The sequence below is a fragment of the Salmo salar genome, chromosome 14 (genome assembly GCF_965601325.2).
Source record: "Salmo salar chromosome 14, fSalSal1, whole genome shotgun sequence".
Classification (NCBI taxonomy): Eukaryota; Metazoa; Chordata; class Actinopteri; order Salmoniformes; family Salmonidae; genus Salmo; species Salmo salar.
This window is the reverse complement of record NC_138304.1, coordinates 86229244-86249203: the sequence shown is the minus strand read 5'-3', so window position 1 is coordinate 86249203 and position 19960 is coordinate 86229244. Positions and strand designations below refer to the sequence as shown.

Genomic DNA, 19960 nt, shown 5'->3' with positions numbered 1-19960 from the left:
AAGGCTCTCAGTCTCCAGATCTGCAGTGTTAACTCAGCCAAGACTCTCAGTCTCCACATCTGCAGTGTTAACTCAGCCAAGACTCTCAGTCTCCACATCTGCAGTGTTAACTCAGCCAAGACTCTCAGTCTCCACATCTGCAGTGTTAACTCAGCCAAGACTCTCAGTCTCCAGATCTGCAGTGTTAACTCAGCCAAGACTCTCAGTCTCCAGATCTGCAGTGTTAACTCAGCCAAGACTCTCAGTCTCCAGATCTGCACTGTTAACTCAGCCAAGACTCTGTCTCCAGATCTGCAGTGTTAACTCAGCCAAGGCTCTTAGTCTCCAGATCTGCAGTGTTAACTCAGCCAAGACTCTCAGTCTCCAGATCTGCAGTGTTAACTCAGCCAAGACTCTCAGTCTCCAGATATGCAGTGTTAACTCAGCCAAGGCTCTCAGTCTCCAAGGGCCATTTCTTTCTATTGTTTGTTTTGGAGCCAACCACGAGATGTGCCTGGATGCCATTATTAGCTGACGATAAAGCAGTACAGAGTCTTGTCACCCGGGACCTGAGACTTGGGGGGGAATGACACATCTTCCTGATTTACCGTGTCAATCCGCATTCTGGGTTAAATTAAAACCTTTTAAAAGCCATTCCAGAGCGGATTCCGTTTTCTCGTCTCGTCCCCTGGGATAGCAGTGAATGGAATGCAGCAGGTGATAATACCACTGATGGCCTGTTAAGACCCAGGCTCTGTGAGTTAAGTTTTCTGATTGGGAGCTGATAGGGGTTTGGCATAGGCATCTCCTCCATACCCCTTTACCAGTCCCTTATAGCCACAGGCCCACCTCTCCACAGGGAGAAACTACAGTATATATACAGTGTATTTCAGTCAGGCTGTAATGAAAAGGAGGGTCAGGAGGGGTAGAGGGAAAATAAACAATGAATGTTTTTTAGCTGTATTTTAAGGCTCTGTGTGCATATCCAACCCACAATGCCTTTCATTAGATGCTGTTGCACTATACAGTATGCCGTGCCATAATAGATGCTTCATCTGTGTACAGTGCATCAAGAACTATGTTATGACCCTTAACCACTGTGTTATGACACTTTCTAGATGAAAAGAGATAATGCTAAAGATTGTTTCCAGATCAAGACCAGTTGGGCGTGATGTTCTGTCCTCCTCTCCCACCTTCCTAACTACGCCATAAAGGATGTTCCACAGGCTAACTAAGACTGATCATTTGGCATGGATGGACTCCTTTGTGCTGGCCCTGCCCCGCTTACCATGAAATCCTTTTAGCCCCGTCTTTCATCGTCCCATCCGAGGCTTAGATGGCATTAAAAAATCCTCATTGAATATGACGTGGAATGGAAAATAACATGAGGATCCAGGAGAATACAGTGGGGGGAAAAAGTATTTGATCCCCTGCTGATTTTGTACGTTTGCCCACTTACAAAGAAATGATCAGTCTATAATTTTAATGGTAGGTTTATTTGAACAGTGAGAGACAGAATAACAACAAAAAATCCTGAAAAACGCATGTCAAAAATGTTATAAAATGATTTGCATTTTAATGAGGGAAATAAGCATTTGACCCCTCTGCAAAACATGACTTAGTACTTGGTGGCAAAACCCTTGTTGGCAATCACAGAGGTCAGACGTTTCTTGTCGTTGGCCACCAGGTTTGCACACATCTCAGGAGGGATTTTGTCCCACTCCTCTTTGCAGATCTTCTCCAAGTCATTATGGTTTCAAGGCTGACGTTTGGCAACTCGAACCTTCAGCTCCCTCCACAGATTTTCTATGGGATTAAGGTCTGGAGACTGGCTAGGCCACTTCAGGACCTTAATGTGCTTCTTCTTGAGCCACTCCTTTGTTGCCTTGGCTGTGTGTTTTGGGTCATTGTCATGCTGGAATGCCCATCCACGACCCATTTTTAATGCCCTGGCTGAGGGAAGGAGGTTCTCACCCAAGATTTGACGGTACATGGCCCCGTCCATCGTCCCTTTGATGCGGTGAAGTTGTCCTGTCCCCTTAGCAGAAAAACACCCCCAAAGCATAATGTTTCCACCTCCATGTTTGATGGTGGAGATGGTGTTCTTGGGGTCATAGGCAGCATTCCTCCTCCTCCAAACTCAGCGAGTTGAGTTGATGCCAAAGAGCTCCATTTTGGTCTCATCTGACCAAAACACTTTCACCAGTTGTCCTCTGAGTCATTCAGATGTTCATTGGCAAACTTCAGACGGGCATGTATATGTATTCTTGAGCAGGGGGACCTTGCGGGCGCTGCAGGATTTCAGTCCTTCACGGCGTAGTGTGTTACCAATTGTTTTCTTGGTGACTATGGTCCCAGCTGCCTTGAGATCATTGACAAGATCCTCCCGTGTAGTTCTGGGCTGATTCCTCACCGTTCTCATGATCATTGCAACTCCACGAGGTGAGATCTTGCATGGAGCCCCAGGCCGAGGGAGATTGACAGTTCTTTTGTGTTTCTTCCATCTGCGAATAATCGCACCAAATGTTGTCACCTTCTCACCAAGCTGCTTGGCGATGGTCTTGTAGCCCATTCCAGCCTTGTGTAGGTCTACAATCTTGTCCCTGACATCCTTGGAGAGCTCTTTGGTCTTAGCCATGGTGGAGAGTTTGGAATCTGATTGATTGATTGCTTCTGTGGACAGGTGTCTATTTTACAGGTAACAAGCTGCGGTTAGGAGCACTCCCTTTAAGAGTGTGCTCCTAATCTCAGCTCGTTACCTGTATAAAAGACACCTGGGAGCCAGAAATCTTTCTGATTGAGAGGGGGTCAAATACTTATTTTCCCTCATTAAAATGCAAATCAATTTATAACATTTTTGACGTGTGTTTTTCTGGATTTTTTTGTTGTCATTCTGTCTCTCACTGTTCAAATAAACCTACCATTAAAATTATAGACTGATCATTTCTTTGTCAGTGGGCAAATGTACAAAATCAGCAGGGGATCAAATACTTTTTTCCCCCACTGTAAGAGTGAAGGTGAGGCAACTTATCTTGATGTTAACATGATTGACTGCATCTACTACTAAGTATTCTAAGAATTCCAAGTCTACTTCTTCAACACACCGTACATTTCTGTTGTTGTTACGTTCTCATTTATATTCAAACATGACTAGTATCTTCGTCCGTATGTGAAAACGTGAGCGGTTTACCATCCGGTCGTTATCATATCCATTTTATTTATTTCCACCACACCCAGCACTGGGTGAATGTAAGAGATGAATACCAGGCTTTAGCTGTGAGTTTCACTGTTGGTGCCAATATTGTGTACCAGTCCAGCCATTTTGGTCTGTAGTTACTGCTGTACAATATCCAGTTAATAATATCTCTGACTGGTCCACCTGTTTTTTTTGTGTGTGTGTGTGTACGCTTCTGTGTGGGCAATAACATGGTCGGTGAGCTTTTACAACGCATGGTTATGTCATGTCATGTGCAATGTCTGCAAACAAAGTGGAGCCCACTAGTCTTCCAGCAGTTCTTTTTTTTTAATAAAAAGACAGTCATATGGGTAAGAACAGTCCTTTACTTTGTCTGTTGAGAACCCTACCGCCTTCAATAAAAGAAGTACGACATCAAACCATTTACACAAAGTACTACTGTCATTTCCAGCAGTAGGGTGCCTCAACAATCTACAGGTGAAAATGAAAAGAAAAATGGACAATGTCATCATAAGTTGCTTTATAATATATGAAATTGGAATGTTACGAAAACATGTCCAAGTAACCCTAAAAAGCCACGGATATCACATCTATATATTCATATCATAATTAATTATATAAAACAATCTACACAAAAATAGAGCCTAATATTTACAGAACAGAGAAAACGATACTATTTACAACAGCCCAAAAATGTACTTTTAAGATTAACCATAAGCTATATATATATATATATATATATATATATATATATATATATATATATATATATATATATATATATATATGGTATATAAACGGTATATAAACAGGTTGCTGTGGTGAAATAGGCGGGACCAGGAAGTGACAACGCAAACTATCACAAAGCAGCCATCTGCAGCAGCTGTTCTTTGAACTGTTGAGCGTGGTGTGAGAGATCCGTGACTCTGTCCACCATGTCCTGCACGTAGGCTGTGTTGGGGTAGTGCAGCGCGGCCGTCTTGGTAGCTCCCACCACTGTCTTCAACAGGTCACATAGCACATTGCTGGAGTTCATCACCCGGTTGGCCACTTCGGGCGTGGCTGCTTGCCTGGACAGGGTGTCACCGATGAACACCAGTTTGTGGGCGCTGAGGATGACGAACTTGCTGTGCGCCACGAAGATGCGCGGCGGCTGGCCAGCGCCCACGCAGCCGAAGAAAGCGTCCACTGCGTTGAGCAATGTGACAAAGTGCTGCTGGCACTGCTCCGCATAGAAGCCCAGCAGCTGACGGTCCCGCCCACACAGCTGGGCCCCGCCCCCTGCCAGGGAAGGGGAGGGAGAGGAGGAGGAGTCTGAGGGGGAGGAGGAGGGGCCTGTCGGGTGCTGGTGGGAGATCCACTGTGTGATGTCATTCTCCACTGGTTTGATCACCTCTTGCTCCAACTGTTTGAACTGGTTAATCTGTGACATGAAAGAGTAAAGTGATCAATATTTTTGTTTCCATTTCTCAATTGTCTTAAAATGTACATAACTAGATAAACTGTGTGGTATTATGGAGACGGACATCTCTAATGTACACAATAAACATGATGAAAATACATCCTACATATCAGTTTCATCATGTTAGTACAAGCCACATGGAATTCTCATTCTTCTTCCATAGAGAGCATAACATAATTGCTGCATGATTACAGGAGTGAAAAGGTTAATCTCCTGTTCTATGAGAGTATGTTTGACTGCTCTGCCAGAGTGGGCCAGATGTGTCCTCCTGGCTCTGCTCTACTCTAGGAGGTAGGCACTGTCTCTGAACCCATGAAGGAAAGGTCATCCACTGTGAGCGTTTGAATAATATTGTATGTTCAATAAATTATGTGAACAGTATGAAAAGTCTGTTTGAGAGTGGATACATTTCTCTGCCCACATCTCAGTTTTATAGAAAACCAATGTGGCGGAGCAACCATTTTTTTGTTTTTCAAATTGAGGAGTGGGCCTTTAATACTGTAAATCTAGTGCATAGAAACAATACTAATACATGAATAGGCATGACTAAGTATGGTGGCCCAGATTGGCCAAAAGAGGAAAGAAGCCTTTACCTGTTCCTGTCCCAGCTGTACCTTGCTCTGCTTAATGATGTTCTCTTTCTCCAGGAGCTCCTTCTGCTGCCGCTCAAAGTCCTCTTTGCCCTGAGGAGAAACAAGAGTGTGACTGAGGAGAAGACCAACCAAAGCAGCAGATTCACACAGCTGAGGGTAGGTACACGTGTAATTCCCAATGCATAACCTGTGATACTATTCCTGCAACTCAGATTAGGATTGAAAACATAGTCCCTCATACAGTCCTACATGTTGATGCTCAGTAAAACATTTGTATGTTAGTTATTCCTTTCTAATCTATCTGTTGTCTTCCTGGATGAACAGATGGGACTACCCAACAGGCAGATACAGCCTGGCTTTACCCACTCTTAGAAAAAAGGGTTCCAAATGGGTTCTTCAGCTGTCCCCAAAGGAGAAGCCTTTTTGGTTCCAGGTAGAAACATTTTTGGTTCCAGGTAAAACTCTTTTGGGTTCCATGTAGAACCCTCTGTGGAAAGATGTGAATCATTCTGCAGAAAGGATCCTACATGGAACCCAAAAGGGTTCTACCTGGAACCAAAAAGGGTTCTTTAAAGGGTTCTCCTATGAGGGACAGCTGAAGAACCCTTTTAGGTTGTAGATAGCACCTTTTTTTCCTAAGAGTGTACTGATAATGCAGCTAGCATGCTCAACACCACCTGATCAGCATTTCCCTCAAAGGTTAAATATTGTGTCAACACACCTAAGACACGGTATAGGAATCTAGTGATTCACATTTAAACTCTCACGCATAGATCAGGGATTATATGGTGATGTGAGGGGCTAACATTTGACCTAGCTACCGTTTGTCTTACCATCTAAATTGAATGCTCGACTGTAAGTCGCTCTGGATAAGTGTCTGCTTAATGACCAACGTTTTATGTACAGTAAATGTAATCTGTGTGGTAGGTCAGGCTAGAGTCAGAGTCAAACATACCTGCAGATGGACGTAGTCATAGTCCTCCATCCAGCTCTTCACACATTTCTCACTATTGTTCATGTTGCCTTTGTCTTGGTTGGAGGGCACAGGAAAGGGCTTGGTCTGGCCTATGTAGTTGTCGCTGTCCGAGGACGGGGAGGTGAGAGGATGGATGACGGCTTCCTCTGGCGTGCCCCCCCTGGGGTAGGAGGACCCATCCACGGTTGGTGCCCGCCTGAAGAGCAGCTCGGCGTTACCCCCCACGGAGGAGGCCAGCTGTTTGGCATCGTCGGGCACCGTCCTGGACACCATAACGAAGCGGTCCAGGTTGTCACTCTTGATCTGGTGCTTGGTGCTGCTGGAGGTGGCCAGGGCGTTGAGGGCCCAGCCGCAGTTCTCCAGGCTCTGGTAGGTCTGCAGGATGATCTGCTGGGAGTCCTCCAGCCTTCCCAGCTGCCTCCTCAGCTTACTGTGCAGGCTGGGGTCCGACAGGGCTGTGGCGTTGGCCACAGCACCCCTGCCAAATACCACAAAGTCCGCCAGGGCCGCCCGCACCCTGTCCAGCACGGTGCGCACCTCGTTGGTGTGGCGCTCCATGAAGGGGTAAGTCCTCCAGTGGGAGGAGGAGGCCAGGGTCTGCAGGGCCCCCACAGAGGCCTCCACGGCCTGCTGCAGGCGGTACAGCCTCTGGACTGCCTGGTCCACATCTAGGGCCAGCCGGCCCTCAGCGCTGGAGACCGTGGAGGTGGAGGAGGTGGACATGGAGCTGCGTGTGGAGCCCGTGCTGGAGAAGGACAGGCGGTTCACTCCGTCTGTCATGTCCCCCAGAGCAGGTGGGATGTCATATATGCCCTGGCCCTTCCCCCTGTCCCTGTCCCTGTCCTGGGGGGTGGAGCGGTGCTGGGAGGGGGGCTGCTGCATCCCCCTGGGGATATCATACAGATCGCCACGAGGCCCCGCCCCTGAGAGCTGGTGGGCGGGGGGCGGCACGTCGTAGATGCCTTCGTGGTCGCTGGCGACAGGACATTGGAGGTGGTGGGGTCCGATTGGCTCGGAGCTGGGGGGAAAGTCATAATTGGACTGGGGGGATGGGGAGGGTTTGGTGAGGGTGGGTGGGGGTACGTCGTAGATGCCCTCCTGTTGTTTTTGTTGTTTGAGAGGTTGGGGGAAATCATAGTTCCCCTCCTGGAGGGCTGGGGTGTTCCGGCAGGGAGGCACAGAGTACACCTGTACAGAAAATACAAGCGTTTGGTTGAGTGCCTCATAGACTACAGTATTTTAAAAAAAAATGTATTTAACCTTTATTTAACTAGGCAAGTCAGTTAAGAACAAATTCTTATTTACAATGACGGCCTACAGTAAGGAGGGGAGTAGACAGCGCATCAACCAGCATGCAACATAGCTACAGAAATACAGCTTACCATATCAATAACAAACAAGCTTTGCACCACATTATTTCAATTAGATATTGAGGAACTGACAGAACTGACTGTTTCGGTTGATACTATATTTGCAAACCTCAATGCTCAGCCTCCTATTCCTTCCCCATAACTCAGTATCAGCCTGAATACGGCAAAACGCATAAGCAATAAACATCTAGCATTGTCCTGACAGTGTGGAATATGGATTGTGACGTAAATGGCACGTAGCGTGAAAGCGGAGCTGGATAAATAAAAAGAGTGGGCTGTAAGTGATTTCAGTCAGGCTTGAAATCTGCTCCTCACTGCGAGACAGCCGAACCCAACCGTAATTAGGAGCGACGCAAATAACGGGTTCCCACATATTTCACGTTATTACAAACAAACTGATGGCCCTAAGCCTTGGCTGGGCCTAGAACACTGTATCCAGGGTGTAATGTAAGATGGCCCAGACTACATCCCAAATAGAACCCTATTCCCTACAAAGTGCACTACTTTTGACCAGAAGCCCTATAGGGCCTGGATAAAGTAGTGCACTATATAGGGAATAGGGTGCCATTTGGGAAACATCCCCAGAGATGTAATAATTTAGTCCTTGACTTCCCTGCTGGAGTGTTAACAGACAGAGAGAACGCTACTCAGCGAGTTTTGCTCGAACACTATTGGCAGGCAACGCTTTCATTTAGGGAACCGCGAAAATGTCATAAATATGATAATTTGACATATTATTCATTTATTACCAGGCAATTAAGAGGGATAATAGGGCATATATCAATAAATATATAGTAACATTTTCCTTACCTAAATGGCTACCGCTTCCTTTTGACTTTATTAGAATGTAGAATGACCAGGTTATAAACCTTCTATATGTGGTCTCAGTGTGGGTAGTGTTTCTCTGTGTAGTTTGAGTGGTCTCAGACATACCCTTTGCGTAGAGGGAGGGATATCGTAAACCCCTTGTGTCCGGGGGTCCATCTGAGTGGATTGGGGAACATCATAGACTCCTCCTTGGGAGGGAGAATTGCAATGTTGTCCAGGATAAGGCGAACCCATCATTTTCCCAGGAGGAATGTCATACACCTGGAAAACAGAGTGACATTCCCAAATCAGGATACCATAGATTACATTGAATGGCAGAAATAGCAAAGTAAAACACTGAGGCTGTGTCTAAAATGGCTCCCTGTTCCTTATATAGTGCACTATTTTTGGCCAGGGCCCTGGGGTGCCATGTCAGACAAAGCCTGTGTTTTATACAAAGTAGCTAACTGCATAGAGAATAGGGTGCCATTTTAGATTTTCCCTGATGGATTGACATAAGAATTTCTATGTTATGTGTAGAGGTAGTGACACTTACCCCCTGTGGTCTCATGGGAGGAACGTCATAGAGGTCCTGTTGGGTGTGCTGACCAGGGCTGTAGGCGTACGACTGTCCCACTTGTGTTGGGGTCACCACCTGTCCACACCAGGACACACACAAGAAACGACACTATAAGGACCTCTGTCTTGACAACTGGTTCATGACAGTTCCACAACAGTGAGTCTTACAAATTACACACAGTGCACACAGTACCCACAATTCACCTCATACGTCCAATGACTTGTTACTGCAGGCCCTGAGTCATTCTGACTAAACTTATGTATCTCTCTCTCGTGGCTCCAATAGTTGGTTTGTATTCATTAGTGCACAATGGAACGGCAAGTGAAAACCAGCGTTTCTTATTGGAAATGTTCAGGTAGTCCCTCCCTGGACTCCCTTTAAGTATTCTTCTGTTTGGTGCCTAGTGAATACGACCCTGTTCTCTCTGGGTACATCCCAACTGGAAACCTATTCCCAATAGGAAGCTATTTGGGATGTAGCCACGGAACCGTGAAGTAGGGGACTGAGCTGTCATGAGGTGTGGTGCTGCGAGAGAACAGACGTCCCAGAAACATGGGTGTCACGTTGGCTCCTCAGGAGAAGGGAGATGAGAAAGAAAGGAACAGACCGCTTTTTCCTCCCTTTCCATCACTTTTTCACTCGTGTCACATTCCTCCACCTCTCTCTTTCCCGTAAGTGTTAATCACCCTCCCAATCTCTCTTTCTCCCTCCCAAACCTCTGTCAGTTCTCTACTCTTACCCTGTATATCCCAGCCTTCCGAGCTCCAGACTTCCTAGCTGCGTCAGACAGACAGAAGAATGTACGGAATGCTCTTCCCCCTTCCCTGTATCCCGCTACCCCCTCCTCTCTCTCCCTGTCCCTTCCTCCCCCTCCATAGACACACCACCATCACCACACTGGAACATGCAGGGTTCACTGACAGGGCTGGAAAATGGGAACCATACGTATGGCTTCCTGTTCTAAAGACAGAAAGACTCCAGGGAGGTAGCGAGAGGCTGCTTCCCAAATAGAACCCTATTTCATAGGGCTCTGGTCAAAAGTAGTGCACTATATATTGGGAAAAGGGTGCCATTTGGAATGCACAGTGGCTACCCTGAGATCTCTATGGTCTCTTCTTTAGTCCCTGTGTAGCCTCCGCTTTTTGAGAAGTTATGAGCTGAATGATGGCATCCATAACCCCAGCATTAGACCCCATCCATCCACCAGACTAAGATGAATGTCTCAGTGGAGAGAGAGAGAAAGAGAGAGAGAGACAGAGAGAGATACAGAGACCGAAAGAAAGAGAGAGGTATAGAGAGATACAGAGAGAGATATATCTCATCTTTATCAAAGAAACATGGTTATAAAGGAAACAGATCCAATGGTTACAAAGATATGGTAGTCCCATCCACAAAACTACCAGGTGTGAAACAGAGAAGAGACTCTGAGGGTATGCTAATTTGGTATAAAGCAGACTTAACCCACTCTATTAAATTAGTCAAAACAGGAACACTTTACATCTGGCTAGAAATTAATAAGGAAATGATCTCAACAGAGAAACATTTCCTCATGTGTGCTACCTATATCACCCCAATAGAATCCCCATACTTTAACGATGACAGCTTCTCCATCCTAGAGGGGGAGATCAACCATTTCCAGGCCCAGGGACATGTACTAGTCTGTGGCGACCTACATGCCAGAACTGGACAAGAACCTGACACCGTCAGCACACAGGGGGACAAACACCTACCTGGAGGTGACAGCCTTCCCTCCCCATATGCCCCCTTAGACACAACTACGACAACATAACCAACAAAAACGGGTCACAACTCCTGCAGCTCTGTCAGAGGCTGGGAATGTACATAGTTAATGGTAGGCTTCGAGGGGACTCCTACGGTAGGTACACCTATAGCTCATCTCTTGGCAATAGTACTGTAGACTAATTTATCGCTGACCTCAACCCAGAGTCTCTTAGAGCGTTCACAGTCAGTCCATTGACACTCCTATCAGATCACAGCAAAATCACACTCTACTTGAACAGAGCTATGCTTAACCATGAGGCATCAAAGCCAAAGGAAATGAATAATATTAAGAAATGCTATAAATGGAAGAAAAGTAGTGTGGAAATCTACCAAAACAACAATTAGGCAACAGCAAATTCAAGCCTTCTAGACAATTTCCTGGACAAAATGTTTCACTGTAAAACGTGGCAGTAGAAAATCTGAACAGTATATTTGACATCTCAGCTTCCCTATCAAATCAAAACATTTCAAGCAGACAATCTAAGAAAATTAACAACAATGACAAGTGGTTTGATGAAGAATGAAAAAACTTAAAGAAATTGAGAAACCAATCCAACCAAAAACATAGAGACCCAGAAAACCTGAGCCTACAGCTTCACAGCACGTCAGAAATCAGCTCAATGTAATTGAAGAATCCATAGAATGTAACCACTTCTGGGAAAATTGGAAAACTCTAAACAAACCACAACACGAAATGTTATCTATCCAAAACCGAGATGTATGGATAAACCACTTCTCCAATATCTTTGGCTCTATAACAAAGAACGAACAGCCAAAACATATACATGATCAAATACAAATCTTACAATCAACTATTAAAGACTACCAGAACCCACTGGATTCTCCAATTACGTTGAATGGACTACAGGACAAAATACAAACCCTCCAAATCAAAAAGCCCTAGGGGGTTGATGGTATCCTAAATGAAATGATAAAATATACAGACCACAAATTCCAATTGGCTATACTTAAACTCTTTAACATCATCCTCAGCTCTGGCATATTCCCCAATATTTGAAACCAAGGACTGATCACCCCCATCCACAAAAGTGGAGACAAAATCGACCCCAATAAGTACTGTGGGATATGCGTCAACAGCAACCTCGGGAAAATCCTCTGCATTATCATTAACAGCAGACTCGTACATTTCCTCAGCGAAAACAATGTACTGAGCAAATGTCAAATTGGATTTTTACCAAATTACTGTACAACAGACCATGTATTCACCATGCACACCCTAATTGACAAACAAACAAAAACAAAGGCAAAGTCTTCTCATGCTTTGTTGATTTAAAAAAAGCTTTAGAATCAATTTGGCATGAAGGCCAGCTAAACAAATTGATGGAAAGTGGTTTTGGGGGAAAAACATACAACATTATAAAATCCATGTACACAAACAACAAGTGTGTGGATAAAATTGGCATGAAACACACACATTTCTTTTCACAGGGCCGGGCGGTGAGACAGGGATAAGCAGCTTGAGCCCCACCCTCTTCAACATATATATCAACGAATTGGCGAGAGCACTAGAACAGTCTGCAGCACCCGGTCTCACCCTACTAGAATCTGACGTGAAATGTCTACTGTTTGCTGATGATCTGGTGCTTCTGTCCCCAACAAAGGAGGGCCTACAGCAGCACCTAGATCTTCTGCACAGATTCTGTCAGACCCGGGCCCTGACAGTAAATCTCAGTAAGACAAAAACAATGGTGTTCCAAAAAAGATTCAGTTGCCAGGACCACAAATACAAATTCCATCTAGACACTTGCCCTAGAGCACACAAAAAACGATACATACCTCGGCCTAAACATCAGTGCCACAGATAACTTCCACAAAGCTTTGAACGATCTGAGGGACAAGGCAAGAAGGGCCTTCTATACCATCAAAAGGAACACAAAATTCAACATACCAATTATGATCTGGCTAAAAATACTTGAATCAGTTATAGAACCCATTGCCCTTTATGGTTGTAAGTTCCAGGGTCCGCTCACCATCCAAGAATTCACAAAATGGGACAAACACCAAATTGAGACTCTGCAAAAATAAAAATATCCTCCGTTTACAACGTAAAACACCAAATAATGCTTGCAGAGCAGAATTAGGCCGATACCCGCTAATTATCAATATCCAGAAAAGACCCATTAAATTCTACCACCACCTAAAAGGAAGTGATTCCCAAACCTTCCATAACAAAGCCATTACCTACAGAGAAATTAACCTGGAGAAGAGCCCCCTAAGCAAGCTGGTCCTGGGGCTCTGTTCACAAACACAAACAGACCCCACAGAGCCCCAGGACAGCAACACAATTAGACCCAACCAAATCATGAGAAAACAAAAAGATAATTACTTGACACATTGGAAAGAATTGACAAAAAAAACAGCAAACTAGAATGCTATTTGGCCATGAACAGAGAATACCTGACCACTGTGACTGACCCAAAATTAAGGAAATATTGACTATGTTCCGACAGTGAGCATAGCCTTGCTATTGAGAAAGGCCGCACTGGCAGAACTGGCAGTCAAGGGAAGACAGGCTATGTGCACACTGCCCACAAAATGAGGTGGAAACTGAGCTGCACTTCCTAACATCCTGCCAAATGTATGACCATATCAGATTAGACAGACCCATAAAGAATTTGAAAACAAATCCATTTTTGATAAACTCCCATATGTATTGGATGAAATACCACAGTGTGCAATCACACTAACAAGATGTGTGACCTGTTGCCACAAAAAAGGGCAACCAGTGAAGAACAAACACCATTGTAAATGCAACCCATATTTATGTTTGTTTATTTTTGTTACATCTGCCCCTGCCACACCCTCTACTTCTCATCCTGGGTCTCCCTAACTTGCTGCCATTCCCCCAGTGTTATCTCCCTCTCTCTCTCTGAGTGGGTGCATGTGATTGTGTGAGTGGAGACAGGTGTGCTGGAGGCAGAGCAGATCCCCACCAGCTGCAACCTGTTTCATAATCAAGACCTCTACAAATAATCAGCCCTGCAACTTCCAAGCTGCCAGATCTGCCTCTGGTCCCTGTCCCTCGTCTCGTCAGTCCTGCTTCCCTGCCCTGGACCCCCGCTCTATGGCTTCCTTGGATTCCGCTATGGACCTGCTTACCCTGCCCTCGCTCCACTTGCCCCAGCCTCAGCCTCAGTCCTTGTTTCCCTGCTATCTGCCCGAGGCTCCCCTGGCCACCCCATTTTCCCCCCGCTGTTCAATAAATACCTTAGTTACCTTATCCCTGTCGCCTCGTCTGAGTCTGCACTTGGGTTCACTTGCTCCGCCCCGCTTATCAATTTTTATTTTTGTACTTTAACTACTTGAACATCGTTTCAACACTGTATATAGACATAATGACATTTGAAATGTCTCTATTCTTTTGGAACTTGTGACTGTCATATTTACTGTTTTTTACTTTTTATTATTTATTTCACTTTTGTTTATCCATTTCACTTGCTTTGGCAATGTAAACATATGTTTCCCATAGAAGGAGGGAGGGAGAGAGTGAAGGAGGGAGAGATCTGTAAATACCCTCCCAGTGTGATTTAAGGTGCTCATTGTTGGCATTCCTATCCATACATTCAGTTGAAGTCAGAAGTTTACATACACCTTAACCAAATACATTTAAACTCAGTTTTTCACAATTCTTGACATTTAATCCTGGTAAAAATTCCCGTTCTTAGGTCAGTTAGGATGAACACTTAATTTTAAGAATATGAAATGTCAGAATAATAGTAGAGAGAATGATTTATTTCAGTTTTTATTTCTTTCATCACATTCCCAGTGGGTCAGAAGTTTACATACACTCAATTAGTATTTGGTAGCATTGCCTTTAAATTGTTTAACTTGGGTCAAATGTTTCAGGTAGCCTTCCACAAGCTTCCCACAATAAGTTGGGTGAATTTTGGCCCATTCCTCCTGACAGAGCTGGTGTAACTGAGTCAGGTTTGTAGGCCTCCTTGCTCGCACGCACTTTTTCAGTTCTGCCTACAACATTTTCTATAGGATTGAGGTCAGGGCTCTGTGATGATCACTCCAATACCTTGACTTTGTTGTCCATAAGCCATTTTGCCACAACTTTGGAAGTATGCTTGGGGTCAATGTCCATTTGGATGACCCATTTGCGACCAAGCTTTAACTTCCTGACTGATGTCTTGAGATGTTGCTTCAATATAGCCACATAATTTTCCTACCTCATGATGCCATCTATTTTGTGAAGTGCACCAGTCCCTCTTGCAGTAAAACACCCCCACAACATGATGCTGCCACTCCCATGCTTCACGGATGGGATGGTGTTCTTCGGCTTGCAAGCCTCCCCCTTTTTTCGCCACACATAACGATGGTCATTATGGCCAAACAGTTCTATTTTTGTTTCATCAGACCAGAGGACATTTCTCCAAAAAGTACGATCTTTGTCCCCATGTGCAGTTGTAAACCGTAGTCTGTTTTTTTATGGCGGTTTTGGAGCAGTGGCTTCTTCCTTGCTGAGCAGCCTTTCAGGTTATGTCAATATAGGACTCATTTTACTGTGGATATAGATACTTTTGTACCTGTTTCCTCCAGCATCTTCACAAGGTTCTTTGCTGTTGTTCTGGGATTGATTTGCACTTTTCGCACCAAAGTACGTTCATCTCTAGGAGACAGAACGTGTCTCCTTCCTGAGCGGTATGACGGCTGCGTGGTCCCATGGTGTTTATACTTGCGTACTATTGTTTATAAAGACGAACGTGGTACCTTCAGGCGTTTGTAAATTGCTCCCAAGGATGAACCAGACTTGTGGAGGTCTTGTCACGTCCTGACCAGTATAAGGGGTTATTTGTCATTGTAGTTTGGTCGGGGCGTGGCAGGGGTGTGCTTGTTTTGTGTTGTCGGGGTTTTGTTCTATGTTTTGTTTTTCTATGTTGTATATTTCTTTGTATTGGCCTGGTATGGCTCTCAATCAGGAACAGCTGTACATCGTTGTTGGTTATTGGGAGTCATACTTAGGTAGCCCTTTTTCACCTGTCGTTTGTGGGAAGTTGTTTTTGCATAGCTGTGTGTGTAGCCTGCAATACTGTGCGTTCGTTCGTTCATTTTCTTGTTTTGTTTAGTGTTCAATAAAAGTTAAGATGAGCACTCAACCCGCTGCGCCTTGGTCTACTCCGTACGACAGCCATTACAGAACTTCCCACCAACAACGGACCAAGCAGCGGGGGAAGGAGCAGCAGAGGAACTATGTGGACTACAAGGAATCATGGACATGGGAGGAAATTCTGGACGGGGCTGGACCATGGCACCAGGCTGGTGAATACCGTCGCCCACCGGAGGAGATAGAGGCAGCCAAGGCGGAACGGCGACATTATGAGACATTTTACGCGCCGATTGGACAGTGTGAGAGGTAGCACCAATACATTTTTTTGGGGGGGCACACGGGTAGTTTGGCTGGGCCAGGGTTGAGCCCCAAGGCAACTCCCCGTGCTTACCGGAGGCAGCGTGATACTGGTCAGGCCCCGTGCTATGGGGTGATGCGCACGGCGTCGAGGCCGAGCATTCACAGGCCGGTGTGCTCGGTGCCAGCGTCCCGCATTTGCCAGGGGGAAGCGGGCACCCAGCCAGTACGGGTGGTGCCAGTCCTGCGCTCGAGACCGCCAGTGCGACTCCACGGCCCAGTGTATCCTGTTCCCGCTCCTCGCACTAGCCTTGGGGTGCGTGTCTCCAGTCTGGTACCTCCACTACCAGCCCCACACACCAGGCCTCCAGTGCGTAAGCCCAGTCCAACTCGTCCTGTTCCTGCTCCTCGCACTAGCCTTGTGGTGCGTGTCTCCAGTCTGGTACCTCCACTACCAGCCCCACGCAGCAGGCCTCCAGTGCATCAGCCCAGTCCAGCTCATCCTGCTCCTGCTCCTCGCACTAGCCCTGTGGTGCGTGTCCTTAGGCTGGCGCTTCCTAAGCCAGCCCCACGCATCAGGCTTTCAGTGCGCAGTCCCCGTCCAGAGCTTCCGACGACAGTACCCCGTCCAGAGCTTCCGGCAACAGTGCCTCGTCCAGTGCTTCCGGCAACAGTGCCCCGTCCAGAGCTTCCAGCAACCGTGCCCCGTCCAGAGTGTCCGGCGACAGTGCCCCGTCCAGAGTGTCCGGCGACAGTGCCCCGTCCAGAGTGTCCGGCGACAGTGCCCCGTCCAGAGTGTCCGGCGACAGTGCCCCGTCCAGAGTGTCCGGCGACAGTACCCCGTCCAGAGCTTCCGGCAACAGTGCCTCGTCCAGTGCTTCCGGCAACAGTGCCCCGTCCAGAGCTTCCAGCAACCGTGCCCCGTCCAGAGTGTCCGGCGACAGTGCCCCGTCCAGAGTGTCCGGCGACAGTGCCCCGTCCAGAGTGTCCGGCGACAGTGCCCCGTCCAGAGTGTCCGGCGACAGTGCCCCGTCCAGAGTGTCCGGCGACAGTGCCCCGTCCAGAGTGTCCGGCGACAGTGCCCCGTCCAGAGTGTCCGGCGACAGTGCCCCGTCCAGAGTGTCCGGCGACAGTGCCCCGTCCAGAGCGTTCGGCGACAGTGCCCCGTCTAGAGACGGCCCACTGTCTGGAGCCAGCAGAGACGGCCCACAGTCCGGAGCCAGCAGAGACAGCCCACAGTCTGGAGCCTGCTGAGACACTCCTCAGCCCTGAGCCAGAGTCGCCCTACAGTCCGAAACCGGCGCAGCCAGAGTCGCCCTACAGTCCGGAACCGGCGCAGCCAGAGTCGCCCTACAGTCCGTAACCGGCGCAGCCAGAGTCGCCTTACAGTCCGGAACCGGCACAGCCAGAGTCGCCCTACAGTCCGGAACTGGCGCAGCCAGAGTCGCCCAACAGTCCGGAGCCGGCGCAGCCAGAGTCGCTCTACAGTACGACGCAGCCAGAGTCGCCCTCCAGTACGACGCAGCCAGAGTCGCCCGTTGCGAGGGTCCCCAGTCCGGGGTCGACGGAGAGGGACCTTGCTCTGGAGACGTCATGTAAGTGGGGTGAGCCAGGGGTGGAGCGGGGTCTGCGTCCCGCTCCTGAGCCACCTTCGTAGGGGGGAGTATTGGGAAGGGGGGGGGGGGTGTTGCAGAAGCCACCCTCCCTTCCCTCCCATGTAGTTTTGGGATTTTTTTGTTGTTGTGGTTATTTGTTTTGTTGGGCTTTGTTTCAGGTGCATCTGGGGTCTGCACCTTTGGGGGGGGTACTGTCACGTCCTGACCAGTATAAGGGGTTATTTGTCATTGTAGTTTGGTCAGGGCGTGGCAGGGGTGTGTTTGTTTTGTGTTGTCGGGGTTTTGTTCTATGTTTTGTATTTCTATGGTTTTTCTATGTTGTATATTTCTTTGTGTTGGCCTGGTATGACTCTCAATCAGGGACAGCTTTACATCGTTGTTGCTGATTGGGAGTCATACTTAGGTAGCCCTTTTTCACCTGTTGTTTGTGGGAAGTTGTTTTTGCATAGCTGTGTGTGTAGCCTGCAATACTGTACGTTCGTTCGTTTTCTTGTTTTGTTTTGTTTAGTGTTCAATAAAAGTTAAGATGAGCACTCAACCCGCTGCGCCTTGGTCTACTCCGTACGACAGCCGTTACAGGTCTACAATGTTTTTTCTGAGGTCTTGGCTGATTTGTTTTGATTTTCCAATGATGTCAAGCAAAGAGGCACTGAGTTTGAAGGTAGGCCTTGAAATAGATCCACAGGTCCACCTCCAATTGACTCAAATTACGTCAATTAGCCTATCAGAAGCTTCTAAAGCCATGACATCATTATCTGGAATGTTCCAAGCTGTTTAAAGGCACAGTCAACTTAGTGTATGTAATCCTGTGACCCACTGGAATTGTGATACAGTGAATTATAAGTGAAATAATCTGTCTGTAAACAATTGTTGGAAAAAGTACTTGTGTCATGCACAAAGTAGATGTCCTAACCAAATTGCCAAAACTATAGTTTGTTAACCAGACATTTGTGGAATGTTTGAAAAACAAGTTTTAATGACTCCAACCTAAGTGTATGTAAACTTCCGACTTCAACTGTACATCACCCTGTAGGACCTACAGACTAAACTTTTACTCACTACAGGTTAGTGTGAGTCAACCAAGCTATGACAGACTGAAAAAAGCCATGATTCTATTATTAAGACTAGGCATGGGAACCAATATCCATGCTACATTCTATTCTTCTCACTCACACACGTGTATCTTTGGTTGGGTACAAGCTCCCAGGGCATGTGTAACCAGACACACCAGCATAGCTTCCCTTCACACAACGACAAAGGAATGTCCTGGACTAAAAGGTCCTTGTTGCTTTATCTGTAGTTCCTTTACTCACTGTGGTGTGGCTTGTGTGGGAAAGTTGCAGTGAATGTGCATTGCACAAAAGGAGATCTCTGTTTTTGAGTTACTCTCTCTCACACACAGTCCAGAGATGGCTAACATGGTACCTATGAAAGCCAGAAAACCACAGTGACCAATCTGGCTACTCAACAGGTACATGTCAGGCTATGTCCCGAATGGCACCCTATCCATTTTGTAGTGCACTACTTTTGACCAGAGCCTTTTGGACCCTGGTCAAAACAAGTAGTGCACTATAAAGGGAATAGGTTGCCATTCCTTGACGCAGACAGCCACTCTCTACTCCACTCTTCCCATAACGGGGTCTTGTCATTTACTGCCAGACAAACACTGCTCATTTATTTCCCATCTTCACCCACTGTTTACCCAGCAGGCCTTGCCGCTGCGGCGGGCTCTGCCGGGGTACTTGGCGCTCCTAATGGTGGTTGGGTAAATATTGACCTGACTGGTTCCTTTATGGGAATGGGCAGGCGGACGGTGGCATCAGAAAATAGAGTCTTGGTGGGTGAGTGCTGATGACATCATATATGCCAGGGGCCTGTGTAAATACTTGTTCCCACTCAGGTGACGGGATCTGTCCCAAATGGCACCCTATTCCCTATATACAGTAGTACACTACTTTTGACCCGAGCCCATAGGGAATTGGGTTCCGTTTGGGATGCAGACAGGCTCTTTGGGTGGATTCTATCATGGACTAGTCACACAGGACTGTGGGTGTCTACAGAAGGATCAGGTTCAAAATGGTGTCCCCAAGGTGCTGCATGCATTGTTGAGATAGTACTGGGTTGTTCTGAGTGACTCATTGTCCTTTCAGCCCACACCACATTTACTTTAATGTGCTGACAGATTCTAGTTGGGACAGGTTGGGTTTTTTCCCGCATATGATTTCAGT

At 46.7% G+C, this 19960-nt stretch overlaps 1 protein-coding gene across 1 annotated transcript in view; it reads right to left on the bottom strand.

The window, feature by feature from the left end:
- Positions 1–3483: 3483 nt before the first annotated feature.
- nedd9 (neural precursor cell expressed, developmentally down-regulated 9) overlaps positions 3484–19960 on the bottom strand; it is a 49256-nt gene continuing 32779 nt past the window's right edge. Inside the window, exons 3-7 of the mRNA XM_014142590.3 lie at positions 8940–9038; positions 8510–8665; positions 6186–7394; positions 5231–5320; positions 3484–4598 (exon numbers count right to left, since the gene is read on the bottom strand). Of these exons, the coding sequence (XP_013998065.3) occupies positions 4035–4598; positions 5231–5320; positions 6186–7394; positions 8510–8665; positions 8940–9038 (2118 nt within the window). The 3' untranslated portion in view covers positions 3484–4034. The remainder of the gene's footprint in view (positions 4599–5230; positions 5321–6185; positions 7395–8509; positions 8666–8939; positions 9039–19960) is intronic.